Here is a 24,043-nt window from a genome sequence, read left to right as displayed (position 1 = left end):
CAGTGTTTTATTCCCTCTAATGCAAAAGCTTTCTCTTAGACAGCAGTCCTCTGTGCAGCTTTTTCCAAGTTTCTTCTAATGACAATGAAAACCAGAGTGATGTTTTTCAGAGATGGAATTTTAGTATGTGACTCGGTAAAGAGAATTGTAGATTGGGTTTGTGTGTTTTTAAAAATTCTCATGAAGAAACAATGTAGTTCTAAGAGAGAAATTAATTTGGTTTTGCAAACCGAGGTGACAGTGTGGTGGTGGTGGTGGACTAGACCAAAGACAGCATTAATGGTCTGATTCTTTTGGTTTAGTAGGAACCTGAGGGCTCTTGTAAAAGATACAAGAGTAACTTTTCTAATTTTAGGTAAATTTGTTCTTGTTTAGTGTCTGTCCGGTATTCCTGTGGTGTTCAGGAATTGCATCCTCTTCTGTGCACTGTTCCCTGTGCCGCTGTTCCTCCAGACAAGTAATCCTTGGAACAGAAAAAGTAGTAATAATAAAATATACTTGGTGGGTGTTAGTAATTTGTTACATTTATGGATTACATAAACATGAATTAGCATCTCCCTCCTTGTTAATTGTCCTTATTTTACAATATATTGAACCTTGAGATGACTGCATGGATTTTTTTTTTTTTTACTCTTGTGGCATTGAACAGAAAGTTTGTAATTATGTTGCTAACAAATTCAGTGGATTGCAGAAGGCCTTTTCTTTTCCCATGAGCTTACTGTCCCAGAAGAAATTGCATTCCTGTTCTGAGATCACAACATAATCTCCTTGACAGTATGGCCCTGAAAAAGGGATAGAAGTGGAAAAATCTTTGCTTTCATCTTGCCAGGTAATAATGTAGCTGTGACATGACGTATGACACACCTGGCACTGAATGCCTGTGATGAATTCTACCTGGGTGTAGGTTGGCTCCTTGCAACTCACCTGATGCTTAAGTTAAATGTCACAGCCTAGCTCATCTGAAAATAGGAAGCAAAAAGTTTAATTCAGACTTTTTTTAAAATGCAAAATTAATAAGGATTTTAATCTTCTTGAGAAGACTTTGCACTGGATATTTTCATGCTGTAGAATCACAGAAATGTGGTTTGGAAAAGACTGCTGGAGGTCACTGTTTCCAGCCCTGAGCTTGGAGCAAGACCACCACCAACATGGACCAGGCCAGCCATGACTTCATCTGATTCTTGAAAACCTTGACAGGTTCTTCTTTGGGTAACCTATTCCTAGTGCTGTAGGATGTCCTTGTGAAGAATTTTTCCCTAATGACCAGCCTGAACCTGCCAAGCCCCAGTTTTGGGTTGTTGGCCCTTATTTTGTCTGCTACTACCAGGAACAGCGTGGCCAATAAATTTAATTGTCTGCCATTTAAATACATACGGTTTTAGGGGTGGGGATATGAGTGGGTTGTGGGCTATGGCTTTTTTTTTTTCTGGTCAAAACCATGTGCACTAGCTCAGCATTACCTCCTATAGTTTTTAGCAAGTCTAGATATTATAAAACAGAGTTTAAATATGTATGTATATTTTTGATGGATCTTGCTTTGAAGAACAATGCATGCCTCCCTATGTTTGGGCTACTATTCTTAAGTATACAGGATGATTTTATTCTTGATGTTGGTCTGTGAATTGGAAGGCTTAATGTCCTGTGTGTATTTCTTAAATTGCATGAATTATGCTAAACTCTTAGTAGTACATCCTTTTCCAGCAGGGGTTAGCCTGCCACTGTCAAAGGCTAAAAATATTTTGTATTTTCAAAAATAGAACAATCTTTCTAGGCTGATTTAAACAATGGCCTTTTTTTAATGTAGTGGCAGGAGGTTTTCACTTTTCCCATTTATAAGTTTTACCGTAGGAGCACCTAGAGATTTTGAACAGGGTTATAGTTTATTGTTGTATCTTGTATACAAGCTCTAAAGAAACAGATGCTTAGTTTTTAACTGCGGGAGAAGTGTTTTTGGAGTAAGCTTTTCCTTTGAGAAGTGATATGGTTAGAAGTACTCTTATCTCACTGCATCAGCCGTCTGCATACACTCATACTTTGCTGTTGAGACCGATGGCAAGGTTTTCATTCTAATTAGCTCAGCTTAACAAGTGAATTAAAAATATAGAGTGCATAGAAAGGGAGTTGGATTCATTGGGGCACCCATAATCGTAGGTTGGGGTTTGACCCACATGTTAGACAAATCTTAAGAGGGTTTGGTTTTTGTTTGTTGGTTTGTTTGGTTTGTTTTTTTTTTTAATGCTTCTGGCAGTAGTAAACTAAGAACTGGCAAGGTCATGGTGCAGATATTTAATAAAGGGACCATGCAGATAAGAGACTGTCTAGTATAGTATAATGATCTTTTTATTTAACTTTGTTTTAATGGAATTATTAAAAGTGATAATTTTAAAATCAGCCTTTATTACTATGCAAATATGTGTGTAATGCACTCTCGTAGTCTACACAAACCAAGTGTCATGATGTAAATTTAACTTAGTACCTATTCAAGTTGTGGATTAGATTGTTTAAACTCTGTATGACTTTCTGCTTTTATGTATATGCAAGCCCTGCTGGTATAGTGTGGCTATTCTCCATCTAGGAGGAGAACAAAAAAAAAGTTACCTTCTGAGTATAAAGATCTGCCCCCAAAATGTGGTTATTTTCATGCTTATGTGAATCTGATGTCATAGATCCACAACGGATCATTCTGGACTGGAACTGAATGAAAGGCCAGGCTATTTGCAGGTTTGATGGACATGGGGTCTTGGAAATAATGGCTTTTCTGTAAGTTTGTAAGTTACACTGGAAAAGTTTGTTCTGTTGGGTGGTACTGCTTGTGGAAGAACTCTTTCGCCCTATCTAGACCAGGAGAAAAAATACTAATGATGAAAAAAATCGCTTGTAAAGAAAACAGTAGTACTTTTTGTGGAGGTTGCTTGGATATCTGTTGTCTAATACAGCTTCTAAAAAATCTTAGGTGAAGTGATTCATGGCTTCTTTGCTAGAAATTAAAATTTATTTAATTCATAATGGAAATTGGGATGGAGTATTTTGGAAGGAGACGAGGAATGTGAAAAATTCAGAAGCTCTTAAATAAGTACTTCTGAGGTTTTAGAATGAATTTGAGAGTAGGTAGGAATATTATGAAATTTTAGTTAGTTGTGGCAGGTAACATAGTCTAGTAGAATTAAAAAAACATATGACTTACTGCCAAGAGTTCTTGTTTATATGACTCTGGGAGTACTATATGCCCATGGGAGTAGTATACCCTTAATTTACTGTAGCAGTTGAAGAACATTAATTGGACTGCTGCTTACATGAGTGGGTATTACTCCAGCTGTTGGGAGGTAGGTGTGGGACTTGACGGAGAGCGTGATGTGTGCTGGAGTTCTGTGTTTCAGAAGTCATATATCAGACTTGGAGGAGCATGGATTAATTCTTTTTTCCTCCCTCTGAAACTTACTGATTTGTCTGGTTAAATTACTTAATTTAGCTTTCCTATATGCTTGTATAGTTTCATTAATACACATTATATGAGAGTTTGTATGTGTATACAACACAGTTACCATACTTGTTTTTCTAACATCACAAAACTTTTTGGCCTGTAATAAGTAAGAATATAAATTAAAATCTAAAAATAAACTGCAGTACAGAAAGACAAGATAAAAAATATTTGGGGTTTCTGTTAAGAAGCTGTTCTTGCATTCAGTGTTTGTATTATTGATACAGTTCTGTTCCCACTGCTCCATCGTTTCAATATCATAATTATGCCTAATCTGTCTACAAATGCTAGTCCAAGATGCAAAAGGGAATTTAGCAGTGGTTGATTATAAAAATATTTTATGTAATGTGAAGAGTCTTAGCTTTGATTTATCACAAATCATTTGTGGCAACCTCTCTTCCAGAGCTGAAGGGCATTAATAGCTTTCTACCACTTGAGTGGTGATGTGAAGATCTGTATGTAGCTTCTAAAATTGCTACCCTTTGCAGAGTTTCCGATTTCATCGTGGTAGCTTGTATGTGGGCTGAATGCCATTAGAATTTGCTATGTTAGGGGTTTACTGGTACTATTAGGTAACACCGGAGAACACATTAGATACTGCATTGCGCAAAATGGCTCTCTTGTGTTTCTCAGGGGTGAAAGATGACTTCAATTAACAACATTGTTAGACAAGTGTAAATTTTTTTATTTAAATACTTGCTGTAAGTAGGCAATTCAGACTCTCTGAGCTAGTGGTTATGGAGCTGACTTTATTTCAGAGCCAGAGAGTAGGTCCCAGCAAACTGTTTTCTGCTGCACCAGCTTTTATGATATACTTTGTTCCCTGCTTGTCTTGATCAAAAAGTAAGATCTGAAATTGAGTCTAGCTTTTAAAGAATTCTATTTTTAATTTCTGGAACATGCTGTGCTGGTAATACCACAGCCGAGGTGTTTCTTAATAGGTTGTAGAGTGGAGAAGAAACAGTTTTGTATTGTTTTTCGTGGGTCAAAGCACTGCTAATGTGCTTGGATACCATAGCGATGAATACTATAAATATCCAAATACACGAGCCAACAACTGGAAATAAATTTATAAACACTAAATTCTTTCCATTATCAAAGACAGCAATTGAAACTTTGCTCTCCCACTGCTGGCTCTGTACCCATAACTGCACATCAGAAAACAAAATGGACATACAAACTCTGTCTTCTAATTTTCTTAGGGCACAGAGAGAAGCAATCACTAAACTCTTTGAAGAAAAATGTAATTCTGATTGTTTTTGTTCAGGCTTGTTAGTTGTTTGCAAACAGTGAATCCCTCTTCAGTTTTAATATTGCCTAGGAGTTAGTGCTCAGAAGACTGGGTAGCATTACAGGTAGCAGCACTTAAAATAACTCTGCAATTCTTACGTCATTTGATATGCTTTGTTTAAACATGAAGGCTGTGCTCAGTAATGCTGTAGATTCAGTGGGTATTGAGGTAGGCGTATTGGCATTGAACCAGCATCCCATTTGGGGCTAGGTAAACCACATTGTTGGGAATTGAGGTGCTAAACTGATCTATAGAATTATGGAGATCGAACCCCAAAACGTTACCAAGGATTTGGAGGGGGCAGGGGATGTTGTCGTCATCTCCTTTTGAATGCTGTAGCATGTTTTATCTTTAGTGATTACAGAAATTATCTCAAATACGCAAGTTGGAGTTTGGTTACAGTTCTGCTCTCTGCAGTGGATCAAGTCTTTTAATCTGAGAGTGTTTATATCATTTGGAGCAAGTGTTGTGTTTCATACCAGGGAGGATGGATTTGGTGGACCAAACAGTGCCTGACTTATAAATATATATAAGTTGGCAAAGGAACTTCTGGTCTTTCAGGGTGAGAAACGTTCTTTTAAAGCATTTATCTTTACTGAAATACATTTTCTTGCTCTTATGATTTAGTTGGATATGTCACTTTCATTAAATTAGTCTACTAATTCATAAAATTTTCTAAATCATGGTAAATGTCAGGGCAATAAACTATCTTCTCTCTGGCATAGGCAGTAGGGGGAGAAGCAGTAACTTCTTTTTTTTAGAAATGAATTGCCAGTGAAAGAAGCTGCTGTTTAATGTTTTGGTAGAGTTTTTGTGTTTTGTGGTATGGATGTGTTTTTGGTTTGTTTTGGTGGGTTTTTTAAATTATTTGTAAAGCTAAATATTTTCATGAAGAAAAGCTGGGATAAGAGACTTTTCTGGGCATTATGCATGTCTCTCCTAATTTAGTATGGGTTTGTTTAAGTGTGAGTTATAGTTAAAATCAGATCTTTCAGTCAGCCTTTTTCAAAGGATACAAATGGCCTTCAATTTTCAGACTATTTCTAAAAAAGTGACATATAGGTTCAGAAGAATAGTGTATATAACTCTCATTAATTTACAGTAAGGGCATATAAAGAAGTATAGTTCCTTTCGGGAGGGGAGGCTTGTTTTTTACAATACAGAAATTCTCCTAAGAGTGTGAGATTTAGTTCTAAATATAGCCTCTGAATTAACACTGCTAATTTTACCAGTGTATTATTCCCATTTGCTCAAACTATCAACTGTCCTCCAAAAAAAGCAAAATTAAGTACTCAGGGTGTGTGTGGGGGAAGGTGGAGGTCTTGGAGGGTTGTTTATGGGCATTACAGAAATGTGAATCCCTCTCCTTTGTTTTATGTTGCAGAGAAATTATGTATTAGAAATTGAACAACGTTCAGTTATATCAGCCTTAGTACAATGGCTTCACAGATGCGTCTGAAAAAATAAAACATTGGAAGCTAGAGTCAAAATAGTGAAAGCCAGATGATGCAGGAAAAAGTGCAAGAAAATTGAGGGTTTTCCACATCTGTTTGTTATATTGTAATCAGTTTTGTGGGATGGAATTCAGTAACTTTTCCATATCTTCTTGCTGCTGTTGCTTTCAGAAATGTCTCTGTTAGTAATAGGAATGCCAAATTCCTTTGGCAAGTATCAAGGTTTTGGTTGCTATAGGAAAATGCTGAGAAATCCAGATGGGTCTTACCCTCCTTTTCCCCCAGTTTATTCCTTCTCTTTGTTCTGCTTGAACTTGTGAAGTTTAAAATATATACATTATACCAGGGTAGCCAGTGTTGCTCAGTGTAGAGAACAATGGGAGGGAGCAGGTAAGGCTTACTAAGTGACATCAGGCTGGTTGTTCTAACACTTTGCCTCCTGTTCTTCATTTGGGAAATAAGGATAATAATGCTTAATTTTTGAAGTATAAAAAGTGACGACTTCTGTATGATATAGATCTATGCTCAAACCCAATTTAAGGTTAATCCTTTGTGACCTGAGCTGGGTTCCAGATGATGACCTACATGTAGAGTAGGCTGTTGATTTGTTATCAAAGACCTAAAGTGTCCAAGAAACTCTAATGGAAGGAGAGTGTCTTGTATAGTAAATGAAGGGCAGAATAACAAAGCTAAGAATGTAAAAGTTAGAAAATAGAGAGCTAGATCTACTTCTGCAATATTGTATTCTGCTCTTTTGTGTGTTTATTTTATGGGTGTTTTAACGTTTGTTTGTTTTTTTTTTTTAAATACTTGCTTTTTCCCAAGTCTTGGTAAGTAATTACATAGACCAAGGGTGCTAGGTCTTCAGCAGACCTATTCCAGTTGAATATAAGCTACTGTTAACATATTATTCTGTTACCGTTTGGGGATCAGCATCTGAAGGGGAGAGACTTCCCCAGTGAGCTAAATTATTCTTGAGGCAGCAATTGAATTTTTAGGATTCCTGGGGATGATTTCTGGCCCGTGGAAGGGATTACTGCTTGATGCTGGCGTTCCCAAAGTGTATTAAGTAAATTGCTTGCGGTACATGAACTGCTTCCAAGTGGTACGTAGCATGGCGGTGCTGCAGCAAGCTGGCTGTGTTTGGCGACCTAGCCTGACCTTTGTCTGCAGCAGGAGGAAGGAGATAGAGACAGTATTGCTATGAAGCAGTGTGAAAGCCATCAAGCAGTATTCTCCTGCCTCACTGGACCCGTGGCAGCCTTACTGCTGTGTGGCTGCTTACAGCACCTGCTTCGGCAGCACTGGCAGTGAAAGGATTTCTTTTTCCATCTGGGTAAAAGCTCATACACATGTGCTCTTGTTGTACAGAAGCCTGTGTGATACTTGGGTCACCCACAAAAGGGTTATCAAGCACTGGAACAGGCTGCCCAGGGAAGTGGTTGAGTCACCATCCCTGGAGGTGTTTAGATGTGGCGCTTAAGGACATGGTTTAGTGGTGGGCTTGGGCAGCGTTAGGTTAATGGTTGGACTCGATGATCTCGAAGGTCTTTTCCAACCTAAATGATTCCGTTCTATGGTTATGAGTTTGGACTGGGGTTCCCAAAGTGGGAATGCAGAGGTAAGCTATGAGGATGACTATGACGATGACTGCTGTGTGTAAGGCTCAACTGGGGGAAATCAGTAGAGGAAATGGGGTTGGAGTATGAGATTGGGAGAGAAAATGAAGATGAAGGTACATCTTCTCTTCCACACTTGCGTAGCCTGGTGTAAAGCTGAAAGTTGCTGGTCCTGTTAAAAAAAGCTATTCTTGGTGGGCTGTGAACCAAGGTAAGAGATCCACTGCTTAGTGGTGAGCCGAACAGGTATGAGAGGAATCTTAAAAATACCGTACTTAGCTAAAGACCATCTTAGTAGGAGCAGGGATTAAACCTTTGCTAATAGATAATGACCTCAAAAACGTAGCCAGAAACGAGCCAAAAACGAGCTCCAGTCTCCTTGGAAGTTGAAAGTGGGATTTAACTGTCTGAAGTTACTTGACATGAAATTGCAGGCTCTGTTTTTGTATGTACTTATGAATAAAATGTAAGGGATTAATATATGCCCTGGCCAACAGCAAAGTTATAACTGCATGGAATGATAGTGCTCTGTGGGAGCCCTCAGGTTCTGCTCTGGTACCTTGAGGTAGAGGGAGTCTCTCCTCTTAGCTCTCCTCATGTGAGTCTGTCCTCACGTGCACCTCCTTTTCCCTTCATGTCTTAGGCGAGGTGGTTTTGCTGCTGAAAGGCATCAGCCTAGCTAATCTGGGAATGCTGCTGTTAGAGATGGCACCTCAAGTCAGTTAGGGGGTTGGGATAATGCAAATAAGTGTCCTTTGGAGCCTGGGAAAGTACAACTTCTGTCTGTCTTGGTATAGGAATGTGGAGGGGTAGGTATGTTTCTGCTACTGGATGTTCTTAGAGAACAAAAACACCTAAGATTTTCCCTCTTTGGAGGGCAGGGGTGGATTTCTGTTCTGATGGGCCAAGTTACTCTGAGGTGGGTTTTTTTTTTTTGGTTGGTTGTGGGTTTTTCTTTTTTCTTCTGTTTTTTTTCTTTTTTTGACATCCGTAGTGGGGGATGAAGTAGTAATGCCATCAGGAGAGAGTATCTGGTACCTGTTGAAGTATATGGTATTTGTGGTATGGGTATCTTGCAGATTCAGAAAGGAAGACAGATACATTGTGACATCCATAGTATATCTTTTTTTTTTTCCTTCAGCCATTACTTTTAATGAAGGTCCTAAGGGGATATTTGATTTCTGCATGTCTTCACTGTTAAGTGCTGTGTTGGAAAATGGAATTGGAAGCTGTAGATGGCCTTCATAAAAAGGCAAATGCAAGTTAAGATCTGGACCGCAAAAAAACCAAAAACCACCCACAAACCCCTGTGGCGGTCTAAGTTTTCACTTATGCTTTTATTTCAGCAAAATGAAGTTGCCTGATCATGTGACTGCAGTTCTGGAATATTGCTTTATCCTCTTATTGGGGGGGAGGGAGGAGGAAGGAATAGAACCTGTTAATCTAAAAATCGTTCTACTTAGTTATATAACTATTTCTTAAAAATAGCACCAGATTGCTGGAAAAGAAAGATAGATACTATGGGGTACAAAATCTCTCTTTTGTTTGTTTTTCTGCTTTTTTACATAGAGCATCCACATTTCATACTTTTTTATTTTACTATTTTGTTGTGGGCAGTTGGATGTTACCCTCATGTACTCATACAGCAGCTTATGAACATCCTGGAACACAGATCTCTATCAGATACTCTGTATGTATGGCAGTAATAATAACACCAAAGCTGAATGCTGAAGAGCTGGTAGGCAGAGGGACACACAGAGAGAAAGCATTGAGGATGGGGTATCTGTGTGTGTGTGTATGTGTCAGTTACTGCTGTGAAAGTTTAACTCTGAAAATGATTGTTCAGAGTATCCTTTATTATGTTTTGTTTCTAGAAAGTGCAATTATATTTGACTGGGTGTGGGATATCCTTGGGATAAGGAGGCAAAAATGCATAAATCAAAAAGGTTTGTTGTATTCTGGTAAAATTAGTTAATTCTTTTAAAGGCATACTTCTATTTTAACATGCTCAGTTTTGTCATCTAAAGAGATTTAATGTAAGTTAGGTTAGCCTTTGTAGTTTAATTTTGCAGGCAAATCTGATTCAGAAACCCAATTTTCATTTTGGATGGCCATTACAAGTTGGACCCGTAGCATTTATAACTTGTTTCCTGTGACTGATATGGAGTAAAAATTTGCTGTTGGGCTTACCTGCTGTGTACTTTAGACTCTGATCAGATACAGTCTCTGAAATCTCTTCTGCTTCAATTAAATACCCTATAGTATTTGCCTCAAGTGCTTTTAATGAATCTGTGGTTTCACATTTCTCTAACGTTGGCATCTGGAATAATTGAGTACAGTAAGGAAAAAAGAACAGAATCTTGCAGTAGTTGACTCTGCTGTAATTCTTTATATCTGCTGAATAATCTTTTCCTGTAAACAATTTTACCTGCTGCTTTTTGAAATGTGTGGTACTTCGTTAAGTGTCCTTGTTGCACGGGACTGATACCCAACTTCATTTTGGAGTGGCAGCATCCCACCTCTATACAGTGCTATTCTTCTTTACAGTCCCCTGTTAAATCATCTTCTGAATATGGGCTTCATGTGAGCGAGCTAATTTGACCCAGATCTGGCTCAAGAATAGGAAGTTGTTAAATTTGTTTGAAGATGTTTCTCTTCTGGAGTTATGGATTCCTCATCTGAGTATTATTAGCCTAGATATTGCTAGGCAAATTGTTACTTCACAGAAATATTAGTAGGCAGTCCTATTTTGTATTAAATCTTAAAATACCAGTTACGGTAAAATCTCTTAAGCAGGATGGCTGTACTTGGTGTGTAGGCGATACACTGGGGGCTTGGGGGTTTCTTCTTTTTTTTTTTTTTCCCTCTGCATGTATATACCTAGTGCCTGTTAAAACCTCAGTCTTATCACAGCAAATCCCAGGAGTTTTATGGTACAACTCTCACGTGTTTGCCTTTTTTGTGTTTGTGGCATTTCTGTTTGTTTTCCCTATCAAAAACTGTTGCATTAGCTTGGTACAGCCTCCCTGAAGTCAACTGTTGCAAAGCACAAAATGTTGTTAAAAGTTTCTATTAACCTTTTACAGTATATTTCAACAAATAAATTTTTGTTATTTGAGACTTGTGATAAACAGCTAGTTTAAAGGAACTTTTTTTAAGCATAATGTGGATCATTTTACCTGATATCTTCTTGCAAAAAAAAAAAAATCAGTTGTATAATTCAAGGGAATATGTATTAATTTTTAATGAGGCCTGGTTTGGATGACAGGTTGTTCTACCACATGTCTTTTAATTTCGGTTAATATTGGGAACTTTAACATCAGACCTGACTGCAGTGGAACACAGGAGAAAACTAACATTTCCTAACAAGCTTGTGTCTTTCCTGTGTAGTGATTTTATAACTGATAATGTATGATCTTCAAAAAAGCAAATGTATAATCTCCATTGTGTGCTTCATTTTGATCCAGAATCAAAATCAGAATCCAACTGATTCTGGTTCGATCAGCCATGTGTAATTCTGTGGGAAGATACTCACATTGCCTCTTGTCATCTAGCTTAAGCAATGGAATTCGGAATTTTGGCTCTTGAAATGGCTGCTGCCTGCAGAGGTTGAACTGTAGTGCTAAGGTGGGATTATATGAAGATTCTGTCCTTCTTGGTGGTCCACTGTATCATTTAATTGCTTGTCCTTGTAGCTAGAATCTAAAAACTTCACTAACGAGGTTTTTGCCAAGTCTATCCTCTCGGAAGGTGTGAGGCAACTTGATGTTAGTATATGGTGATGACTTCTTGAGTATGGGACAGCACTTTTTAAAAACTTCAAAGCTGGAGAATGTCTGCTGTGTTCTAATGAGGGTTGGTCGAAGAGCAGAGTACTCAAACTACTATAACTGAGTACAGCCAAAGTAGTAAGTTAGGACATGTTCTTTGTCAATACTGTGTTCTGGGGAAGGAGGTAAATCTGAGTGAAGCAATGCAGCCTTTTATGTGGTAAGCTGAAAACAGGACTTAAATAGTATGAAAATAGGGAAATAAAGTAACTTTCATTATGAATAAATAATTTTCTTCTGCTCAATGACAAAGTGTAATTTTCTCTTGTTCAGTGACAATTTCTGTGTTAAGCTTCATTAACCAAACTTTAGAACATACTTGTTTTCCACTCCCCCTTTTTTTAAAAGTTGAGAGTGTTATCCTCACTTCTTACACTAAATAGGATTGTTGCTACCTTATCACCTCTCTGGTAAACAAGGGGGAAGGTTAGTTTGGAAGGGTTGTGGAAATAAGTGAGGTATAGCAAATGGAAAAAAGCAAAGTTGTTAACTGTAGAGGAGGATAATGAAGATGGTGCCAAATGGCCAGTTCATAATTAGTTATATGGGATATATTAGGCAAGCTTTTGTGAAAGCATTTTCATATGTACTTAGTATTCCTTTTGTTCATAAGGATGTCTGAGAGGCTGTTTATCATTTGCTGGAACTCAGTGTTACCTCTGCATTTCCTTCCTTGGATAAGTGTGTATGCTACCCTGGTACTTCTGTGTACAGGTTTTACTCTTGCCCAGGTTTTACTCTTGCCCACACTGCTTTCTGCTCTGTTTACTACACATCCTTTAAACTCCTTTTGCAGTATTTTTTTATTTCTGTGGGTTGTAGGAGGCCTGTGAGGCTGACCTTCAATTTATTCCTCCTCCTATCTCTCTACAATAACACTGCTCAGGTGTAGTAGCTTTACCAGTATTTCATCGCGTGTCTTACTCCAAGACCATGCTGTTTAAAGGGAAGAAATAAAAATGGCAAAATTGCTTGAGTTTTTGAAAATTCTGTCTCAGTTGCAACCTCTGAAGTTTGCATTTGTGTTATTCAGGGTTGTACTGTTTGTACTCCTTGCGAATTATGTAGATTTTAAATCACTTCAACTTCTAAAACAAGCAGGTTTGTAGGTACAACTTGCATTCTTCTAGTACACAACACAGCAGATTACAGAAAACTGTACAGGAATTAGTTTGAAGTAAAGTAGGACTGACTTGCAGTTTGCTCTCCACTTCTTATGTAAAACAGTTCTGATCGACGCTGCCAGTATGGTAACTGGTGGTGCTGGAAGCTGGTGACCTTGCTTCTTTTTTCCAAATAACATTAATTGAATATGCTTCTGAACACCACATGAATGTTTTTGCTTTGAAGGCATAAATGTGACACAGGCAACTCAGTTTACTAACAGGAAGTATCTCAGTATTTAACAGTGTCTTATTTTAAATTAGTATTAATTAGCATGAAATTATATTTTGCTTCTAGGAGGTTTTTTGTTGTTGTTTTGTTTTAGTTTCTTGCTGTTCAAACACAACACTTTCCTAACACTATTTGTTTATAATTGCATGACGATTTTGGGTCCCTTTCTCACACAGAACTTGTTAAATGTCTGAACAGTTCTGTCTCTGCAGCACTTGTTTCTCATACAGCTTTATATGATGCATGCTTATATTTATTTATTCTTTGGAAGAGATTTATTTGCAGAAATTTCCTCCATTCACTTCTCATATTTTGACGTAGTAAACTTGAAATAATATGAATAGGACTTGTAAAGAGAATGGTGAAGATTTCTTGACATTATAAAAACCCGAACCAAAACAAACTTACCAAACCCAGATCATACCTGTGACTGCTACTGCACCCTGAAAAGGCATACTTTTTGCTTCCAGACTTTGATGAGTCAGTGTCTTTGGGGGTTTTTGCTAGGGCTGGCCTCCTGCCTGTCCATTTTGAAATTTCTCAGTTGGCTCATCTCATTATCTGTGCTGCATTGAGGCTAGTCCAATTTGTAAGTAGGTAGGTGGGGGGGAACACACATGTAGCATAAATACTGCTCATCATCCCATGGTCTTTGTTTTTTGACTAACTCCCAGGAGAGTTAGACGCTTCTGTTCTTCTCCAAAAGAGCTGATTTCAAGGTTTTTGGGAGGCAGCCACATGCTTGCATGGAAGAGTGAAGGTTCATGGCCTTCTCAGTAAATCATACGTTGGACACTGGAATTGCTTGTGGCTTGTTGCTGGGGTCCATGCAATTAAGAGTCAGAGAACAGTTCGGGAATCATTCAGAACAACTGACATCCTATAACAAATATAAGAGCCTTTGTGCACTAAACTGCACCCAGATTCAAGACCTTCAATTTGTATAATAGAGGCTTGACTCTCCCTGTTTATCTTCTGCTCAGTTAGTAAGAATAATTCAGTTTATTTTCATGGATTGGGGTAATCTGTGTCAGTGTTTTGGGGGGTGGGAGGGGAGGACAGGAAGAGAAGGTCAGCTGTGTTTAATACTAGTGTACTCCATGGTCAGGGCTTTCTAATTATAGCCTGGATAAAATATCAGATTTCAAAGTCCTTCACACAAGGAAGGTTCTCTGTTTTCAGTGGCATGAAGTGCATTTTTGATGGGTTGGATGTGTAACATATGCATCTTGGTTTTGGTTAGTATCGGGTAACTGTATTGGCTGATTGCTCTGCTGTTGTTTGATAATACCTTATTGGGAGCAGTAAAGAAATTGTTGCATATAGAAGTGTATCTTCTAGATGGGGTTCTTAAAGCATTAGTTTCACTTTGCAGCTGAACTAGTTGTTCAGGGTTACAGTGAACCTTCTCTCTCTCGTGCATTATGACCAACTGTTGGACAATGGATAAGGATTTTAAGTAGCTGAACAATTGTGCTGTGTATCTGGCCTGAGAAATGGCTTCAGAGATTTTCATCTAGTTATGATTAATATAGTTGGCATTAGTGAGTTAAAAAAACATAGCACATGAAAATGTAAATGAGTAGGAGGCGTCTCCCCCTTCTTCAGAAGAAAGTCGCTGCTGTGCTGTCTCACAGTTAAACAAAATTTCTGTGATAAGGTTTTTGGTAAGACCAAAATTGCTTCTGTGATATTTTCTGTGCCAGATACACAATAATGAATTATTTCAGAAGTATAACACAAGATAGTAAGAAAGCCATATGAAATGCTCTTAGTTTTCTGTTCCATCTGTTGCTGTTACGTGGTAGAAATCTTGTAGCGTGTTTTTAAAATATAATTTTCCCAATTATCTTTATGTATGTGGTTTGGGAAGTATTGGATCAGGTATTAAAATGTTATGCCTATTAGCTAAGTCCTCTAAGGAGCTTTGTGGTGGGCACAAAAAAAGAGTTGTTAGAATAACTGAAAAGCAAAATTTGACATATGATCTTGATGCTGTTCAAAGGAAAACCAGTAGCAACTAGCTGTATTTTTTTCTCCAGTCTCTTAAGTTTTCGTTAATGGGAGCAGTCAAGCATTGAAAGACTCTGAAGACACACAAGCCATGTTTAAGAGTGTTTGTAATCTTCAAAGAAATACTAGCTCAATGAAGTGAAAATGTGAGTAATGCTGAGAATAGACAACTTTTAGTTTAGACCTAGGGATTTGCTTACCCCCGACCAATGGAAAGGAAAAACCTGCTGCTTGGATAAAGTAGTCTTTAGTAGGGTTTGGCCAGATGGAGCTTATTTCCGTGACTACAGAAGTAATGTCTTTTCATTTCCATGGTACTTTCTGGATTCTATGTTATTTTCAATGAAATTTCTGATTTTCATGCTTTTTCTGTTGCAAGGAGATGTTTCAGAATGCAGACTGGCTCTCTTTCCAGCTGAGCCTGCAGACAAGGCAGACTGAAGCAATATGCTCTAAGTGTGAATTTTCTCATATGTTACAGCGAGCGTTAATGGGAAGACTAATTAGGACACCTTGAAGCCAAAATTGCTGTGTTTTACTTCGAGACAAATTATCAGAATCATCCACCAGCTGTAGTTGGGTGTACATGGCATTCTGAGTTTAAATCTGCTTGAAGAGTTTAGAATCAGAGTGAGGAAAAGAAGTTTAGATCTAAACTCAGGGCTTAAATTTAGAGTAGAACAAGGGAAAGTAAAAATCTACCACATATGAATAACTGTACTCTAACAAAAACAGGTGAAGGAGATCATATATTTCTGATTATTGTTTTTAATTCTAGTTTGAAGACTGTGTGTAGGTGACATTAAGTCAGTATTTCAGACTGAAAATGCTATATTAAATACTGATTTTTTTTTTGTATGGAACTGTATTTAACTTTTACAGATATATGCATACAGATAGGGTTTCTTTTTTTGCCTTTCTCTTGCAGTTGTGACATTTTTACTAGTAGAAATCTGCATAGCCTAAAACATAGGTCTCCACAGTCAGTTCTTTTGAATCCTAATATACTTTATTTTCTTTGGATATAAAAAAGCCTGTGGCTGCTTCCTTAGCAGGACTGACTTTGTGCTGTGTGATATTCAGCTTCTGGGTAAGGTACAGCACAAAAGTTTATTTGCTTGAGAGTTACAAAGGCAGCAGCCACTGTCTAAGGAGTACCTGTACAATAAGAGGTGTGTTTCTTCCTACTGTGTGTTTTCCTCCCTGCTGTCCCTGCTCTTCTGGTGAATGCTCCCAGAAAGCAGGACTCTAACCCTGTGCTTTCCATCTCATAATACATATGTTCGACACTCCAGCTCCATCATGTCATATCTCTTTCACCTTCTTGTCACTGTGTTGATGTCCTCAGCCAGAAATGACTGAGTACTTTTATTTCTATTGCAGAGCAGGGCTGAAAGCTGTCAGCCCCTGCTATGCAGGGTAGCAAGATGTACCTGATTTGTAGTGCCTATCTATACAAGCATCTACTGTGTTACGAGAGAAGATGGGAAGGCCAAGCTGACAGAAGCTGAGGCTGCACCTGGTACAGGCAGATTCGTTACATGTGGTGGACATATCACAATTTTGGGAACTGGTAGTGTTGCATGTCACTCTCTCCACTGCCGCAATAGCTGTGGACGCAAATGCGTTTGGTCAGAAGACTGTGATTCCTTCCACTTGAAATAGGTTGTGTGGCCTTCTGTCTTTCTCTTGAACATGTCCCACCTCTTGAGCAATATCAAGACAGAGAAAAAGCCAAGGAAAACGTTTCTTTCTGCAGTATAGACTTTTTAAGGAACTAGTGCAGGGAGGAGGGAAGGTCTTTTATCTTCTTTGTAAAAAATGGTACCTCACATTTATTAGCAACATGATCCATCAGGTAACAAGCTACTGGTAGTATTCTCTCCATTTTACTTTCTCTAATGGGAGCTTCCTGTATGTATTTTATGGCATCAGCACCCTATGAATAACTCTTAAACTGTTGGTCCACTTTAACCAGCTCTGACAGTTTTTTCAAGTCTAAAAGATAGCTGTGATCTGTACCTGCTGTGAAGGTAGGTGGCTGGGTAGACGCAAGAGACAATGTGTGAGCTTACGGTTTGAAACAGCAGGGTACGTGGTGGGACAGTGACCCATTAGGAGGCAAGAAGGCTGCAGCAAGAATTTCTATCTTAGAAGCTCTGGCTCCTTCAGGTACTGGAAGACAAGTATGTAATAAACAGGTATCAAGGCAAGGAGTGAGGAAGTCTGGTCCCAAATAAGGACGACTATGCAAGTTGGGCGTAAGATTATTTTTATTTGGATACATAGAAAAAGAAGTGCTGACATTTTCAAAAATTGTTGCACCGTTGGAAGCTCTTTTCTTTTTCCCATTTGTGGCATGGTGTATTGAGTCAAATATATCCTTTGAAAGGGTGCCCAATTCATAATGTGTTCTGGCCTTCACCAAATCACATTAACCTCGTGTAGCCGTCAAACTGGGTATGTCAGTTGTACTTCTGGAGCAACTGATGATTTTTTTTTTCCTTTCTCTTTAATTGTATCACTATGAACTCTGTACCAGCTAACAAATCCCAAAGAAACAAGTTCTTGCTAGGTTAGGATGAGGGAAATAAGAAGAGTGTATCTGTCTTGCTCTTGGCAAAAAGGATGCCAAAAGAGTCTCTTAATTAGAACAATTTCATTCTGTCTATCTGCCATGAATCTAACGAGCAACATGAGCTTGCTAAGGTGCAGCCGTGTGACTTGATGGGAGCTGATCCTCTGAGAGGATTAGGTGTTTATTTCTGGTTGTCCACAGCCTGTGATGTGCACATGTTGCTGGACATGCGAGAGGTTTCAGCCAGTCCCCAGTAACCTCTTGTTAACTCTCTCGTCTTTGTTCTTCTGTCCTCTCCTGAATATCACCTCACTGATTTCTCTGTTCTTCGTATTTCAGCTTGAGATAGATTTCATAAATATTGCTACACACAGTTTGTGTGGTATTGTGTTTGGGTCTGTAAATAGCAAGATTCTGAAGAATACTATGTTCCATTTAGGCTTTGTGTTGTTTAGCAAGTCACCTGGGGAAACATAGTTTGAATCAGCAAGATCCAAAAGGATGAATAGCTCTGTCTAAGAGGCCGTCGTTAAACTAGCTCATCTCTGGCACTGCCATTTTATAAAGTGCATTTAGTGAATTGGTTTGCCTTTAAAAAATGAGAAGAGGGATGATAGAAGACGAACCAGTTCTGGGGTTTCTGAATTGTGATACCTCTAACATTTGCGATATAGAAGCTACTTAAGATTATGTGGGGTGGGGGAGAAATCCAACCTGCCTCTTTGAAGCTGGGGAATGAATGCTGCCTTCTGCCCACAGCCTGAGAATTGTCTGGAGCTGCTGTTGCCACCGCTTAGCACGGTTCTCTTTTTGTAATGATGGCATGTGAGCAGAATAAATTTGAAAATATCCCACTTTAATAGGTTTTCATTCTCATAATCTTGAAGGGTTTAGAAGACCCTATTTTGTCAAGAAACCTGTTTCCTTCTGTTTTTGCATTTCACCTTGAATTTGATGTTTTCTCCTCTGGGCACTGATGTTAATGTGAGTTCTGTATTGTACTTACTTACATGATAAATCTCTCTTCCCAGATCATTCAACTTCAAGTGGTACGTCATCGTTTAAGCCCAGCCGATCACTGGTTTCTATTCCCACTGCCCATGTGATGCCGTCTAATGCCAGCTCTTCGCTTTCCAAACACAGGGAAGCTTTCAAGTCTGATGGCTCAAAATGGAGTACAAACTTCGTACGGTCAGGAGGAGGCAGAAATCAGGGTCCCCTGGACAATTCTCTTGACATGAAAGATGCAAGACCTGTAAGAAAATGGTCCTCCTTGTCTAAACTCAGCTCACCAAATACCTTCAGCCAAGATGGCAGTAGTCATTCAGTGGACTCCAGGGCTAGTACAGACAAAGCTGTGTCACCACAATTAAGGACAAATGGGCCAAGTTGTTTGCATGATAGCATGGAATTGCTAAAAATTGAGGACAAAGAAGCAGGGAAAAAACGGTCTTCTCTACTGGACTGCAAATACAAATTTGAAACGTGCAGTAAAGATGATTTTGTTTCAGATTCCTCAAGTAGGAGACATGCCTTAGACTTGACCTACAGTGCCTTACCTGAAAGCAAACCTACAGCAGCCAGTTGTGAAGCTTTCGGACAGAGATATGCAACTCTGGGACAACAGGCTGTGAGTGGAGCTCCCATACAGCCAGCAGTGAGGACTCAAATGTGGCTTAAAGAACAGTTACGTGCAAATCCCCTGGACTGCAGGACTGCTGAGGAGCCCTATGGCATAGCTGCATGGCATATGCAGCAGCTTGAAGACTTCAGAACAGGAGGTGAACAGCCTGTGCAGGTAAGGCTAAAGCATGGTGTTTGCTGCCATCATGTGGCATCATGTGTTATACCTGAGGAATGACATCAGGCAGTCTTTCATAAAATAAGAAAGGAACAGGTCCTCTTAATCAGGTGATGCTGTTTTTAAACTTCATTTGGGGATGCTGCTGTTTGTTTCTCAATATTACCTGAGTGCCAACATTTTTCTTCTGACATCTGCTTACACTTTACTCTGATTCAGTGTGCCTGTATACATGAGACTACCATCTCCTTTTCTGAAGCTGGACACAGTAAGAGGTTCATCAAATAACATTTTCAGTAGCTTTTAAGAGAGTCTTTGGTCACAGTATAGTGGGGGAACGTAAATCGATCCAGATCAACATATATTCACAAAGAGGCTGCATTTATACGTTCACAGAAAGACTCCTGCGTACTGTAAGGATGAATATTGCGTATTGCTGTGACTAGGACTTAAGAACTGAATTAACTTTTGTATTACTGCTTATTTTTAAATAACTAAAATCAACTAATAGTAGTTAACTAATCTGGTTTATTTAAACAAAACAATATGTGGCTTTTGTGTCATACTTGAAGTATTTTCATATAGAAAACATCAAATATGTGGCTTTAAGAGACAGATAACCCTTTCTAACATGGCAATTCACAATCTTTGTTTCCAGCTCTTACCCTAAAGGGAAAAGATAACTTGTGAAGGAAGGCAGTATTGACCATCTAAATGTTCAGGTTTACCTGTGTGGGTAAACTTGACTTGCCAAAAAAGTCCCAAACAGATTACAATATGTAGATTTTCCTGAAAGGCAGTTTAAAGTTAGACTAGGGTATTATCCAAGCAGAGATAATCTAGCTGTATGTGCATAACTGTCTTCTCCAGCCTGAAGACAGATTAATTTACAGTGTTATGCTCAGATTTTGTTGTTTCTTCCATTGTGTATCGAAGGAAAGACTGACAAGTTCAGAGGTTCTCAAGGTCCAATTTTGCTCTTCATAGTGATCTGGATTTAAAATTTTTTTTTAACCTTAAACATGTATCTAATTAATATGGCTGAACTAAGGGTCTCTCTAAAAATCTGACATTGTTCCAGGTAACCACCACCATTTTACATTATCCTTGTTACTGCAGAAAACCTCATCTTTCTCTAAGCTTTTTGAAGATTTCAGTGTTGAGAAATTACCCAGGTAGAGAGAGAGGCTGAGGGGTCCTTTCAGAGCCAAACTGATGGAAACTGGCTCACTACTGAGGCTGGGTCAGGGGCACTGTCAGCTGGGCTCTTGGAAGCTGGCAGCTACTGGTGGCATTGAGGAGTGCACAAGGGGTTTGGGGAGCAAGAGCAGGGTACTGTGGAGGAGCTAAGTCTGTCCCTTCATTCAAGTCTTCCCGAACACCTGTGAGACATCTAGCTGGCTGCAGCCATCAGCAAGTGCCATCTGAGGTTTGCATGCAGATTACTGTGCCTGGTGGTTCTCCTTTGGGATTTAAAAATGTATATTCAGAGTAAGCTTTATTTACTTCTTTCCTTCATTTAGGTATATGTCTCTTCATTTTTTTATGTACCTTTCACAACGCTGTTTAGGATGGGTGCTTCAGAAACTCTTGTTTAGGTCAAAACAACTCCCAGGTTTTTTTTTGTCTCACAAGTGCTTTCTCACTCTAATTGTGATTAAATACACTGTCTCCTTTTTGTATGAAGGCAAAGTTTCTTTTTTGAAACAGATGAAGCCCTACATATATTATTATTATTATGGTTATTCAAAAACAAGTGTTCATGCGGGCATTGATGCCAAGCTGTGTTTTGAGGACAGAGCCAAGAGGGGGAGCACAAGCATTATTTATCTTTTGACTGATTTCATAAAATGGTGCTGCACCTTTTCAGGTTTTTGAGATTGTAAGATTATAGGATTGCAAGGGGGGCCACAGGGAGTCCGACAGTAATGAAGGGAACAAGGGGTGCAGAGGAGGTTCCTGGTGGCCTTAGCAAGCACTTTCATTGGTATGATTTGGAGTTGCATCAATGGGCCTTGAAAAGCGACCTGTTACATTTCCTGAAGTGAGATGATGTTGTGAAATAGGACCCAGAGGAACAGAAAGTTACAGTGTGCAAGAGCAATGAGCCTTTGGGCTCTTACAGGTATCCTCCACTGGCCCTCCCTGACTGCTCTGCCTTTCTGCCCAGAGGTTACAGCTGTAAGGAGGAGGGACGCCAGAAGACATGAAGAAAGGAGAATGGTTCTTCCTGTCTTGACACCTGTTTTGTTAAAGGACAGTGTAGTCCTGGTTATATGTACAAACCGGAGGGTAAGAGACTTGAAAGCAGCCCTGCAGAAAGAGATCTGTGGGTTTGGGTTGGTGGCAGGTTGAATATGAGTCAGCAGTATGCTCTGGCAGCCAAAAGAGCCAACTGTATGCTGGGGTGCATGAAGCACAGCATAGCTAGCCAGTCAAGGGAGGTGACTGTCCCGCTCTACACTGCAGTTTTGGGCACCTCAGTATAAGGAGGATATCAGACTATTAGAATGTGTCCAGAGGAGGGCGACCAAGACAGGGAGAGATCTTGAGTGCCAGATTTATGAAGAGTGACTGAGGGTCACTTGGTTTGTTCAGCTTGGAGAAGAGAAGGCTGAGGGGTGGGTGACCTCATCACAGCCTACAGCCTCCTCAAGGGGGGGCATCAGAGGGAGAGGTGCTGATCTCCTCTCTCTGGTGACCAGCGATAGGACACAAGGGAATGGAATGATGCTGGGTCAGGGGAAGTTTAGACTGGACATTGGGAAAAGGCTCTTCACTGAGAGAGGGTGGTTGGTCCCTTCCAACTTGAGATATTCTATAATTGTGCTATGATTTCCCCCCCCCCCCCCCCCAAAGGTCGCCATATGTGCACCTGGGAATGGATATGCTGTTGTTTCTGAGAAACTAAGAAAACTACAATCAAAGTGAAATATATACCTAGGAAAGAGAGACAGCAGAAAGCATGAAGTTTTGCTAGAGGAAGCTGGTGATTTATAGAAGAGGTAAAAAAAAAAAACAACCCAACCCACCACTATAGAAACGTTTTAATTTTTCTTTTCCTCTTAGTGGGGATTAATTTTGCTATTTTGCTTTTAATAAGTAATGTATGCTGATAGAAAAGCAGTGGTTTTTACAGGACTGAAAAAATTACAGTTTGTTGTCCTTTTTCTGTTCATGGCAATAGTGGTTTTAAAGTAAACAAAATGAACTTTGCCTTTAAATGAGAATCTAAAGCAGCTTTGTGTATCTCTAAGGTAGGCCGGTAGAGGGAGAGACTATTGAGGGCAACTATCACTAATGAAGTAAGAATAGACTGCAACAATTTTCTGAGTTGATTTTAAGGACTGGGTGGTTCAGGAACAGCTATTGGACTTATTTGTATTATTAAACTTTTATGCCTTTGCATACTAATATAGAGAGTTTACTCCACAAAGATCTGAATTAGGGTTTATTTTTTATAAAATCAGACAAGCTTTGAATTTAAGTTTATTGTAAAGGATAATGTATTATAGCCCTTAAAAGCTGTTCCAAAGTTAATTACTCCCAAAATTAAGATTCTCTGCTTCCTTAATAGTCTGAATTTAACTGAACTCAGCATCTACCTGTTGTTTTCTTGTTATACTTTGCTACCCAAATTAAAAAGGCTATAATATGGCATTGCTGTTCCAATTGTAAGCCATGATTTTTAAAATATTTACTGTGCATTGTAAGGGAAGTGCAGAGTGTTGGGTAGAAGACCTACAGCTACACTGAGATTCTCTTTCAGTCTATGGTCAGGTTTGCAGCTGCAGGAAAGGTGCCCTGGATCAACAGAACGTCTCTTCAGAGAAGGTGCATTGTTCAGCTGTGGGTGTGACACTTGTCTGTTTTTGAAATAAATCTCCAAGGAGGATCTGGTCTATGGTTATTGTGTAAAGTCGTAGAGTTGTATATGAAAATTCATTTCTCTAGCTCATGTGTAGCACTTAATGTATGCTTCTTGAAGATTAAAATTTTCCTACGCATTTCCAAGAAATAGATTTTAACAGTACTTCAATGAAAATAATTTCCATGCAGAATTTATGTTTTACCACACACTTAATTATTTTCAGTTACAGCTGATCTTTTGGCAGACATGGCCATTGTAATTCTTTTTTTTCTTTTTTTAACCTTCAAGGTAAGGAAGTGTGTGATTAGGTCTGTCTTAAGGGGAAAAAATCCTTATAACACGTGACAGCGGTTCCCATTTACTGAACTGGGAGGCCATACCAATCTGGATAAAAGGGCTGTATATTTTCATGTAAAGGCACTTCTTTAAGCCTGATCCTATTATCTATCCTACTATCTGAACGTACTTAGGTACATACTGTGTGCTAGAAATGGGTTTTAAAATGGAAGTGTGCCTTTAAAATTGTGGGAGATAATACAAGAAGGAAGGTTTCAGAAGGTTGCATATCTACTTCATAGCTCTGTACAATGTTGTAGGCATCACCTGATGAATCTCTACTTTCTCCAGTGTACGGGACATCTATGTGATTCCTTCATGGCGTGCTAACTTGTGTCAGCACGTGGCAGAGATAATAGATAGAAATCGTTTAAGTG

General features: G+C 39.0%; 1 protein-coding gene across 1 annotated transcript in view; it reads left to right on the top strand.

Moving 5' to 3' along the window:
- CEP85L (centrosomal protein 85L) overlaps positions 1-24,043 on the top strand; it is a 119,448-nt gene that overhangs the window by 28,498 nt on the left and 66,907 nt on the right. Inside the window, exon 3 of the mRNA XM_075087514.1 lies at positions 18,690-19,456. Within this exon, the coding sequence (XP_074943615.1) occupies positions 18,690-19,456 (767 nt within the window). The remainder of the gene's footprint in view (positions 1-18,689; positions 19,457-24,043) is intronic.

This window comes from Phalacrocorax aristotelis, chromosome 3, assembly GCF_949628215.1.
Source record: "Phalacrocorax aristotelis chromosome 3, bGulAri2.1, whole genome shotgun sequence".
Lineage (NCBI taxonomy): Eukaryota > Metazoa > Chordata > Aves > Suliformes > Phalacrocoracidae > Phalacrocorax > Phalacrocorax aristotelis.
Note: the sequence above shows the minus strand (reverse complement) of the source record. Positions and strands in the feature narration are given on the sequence as shown.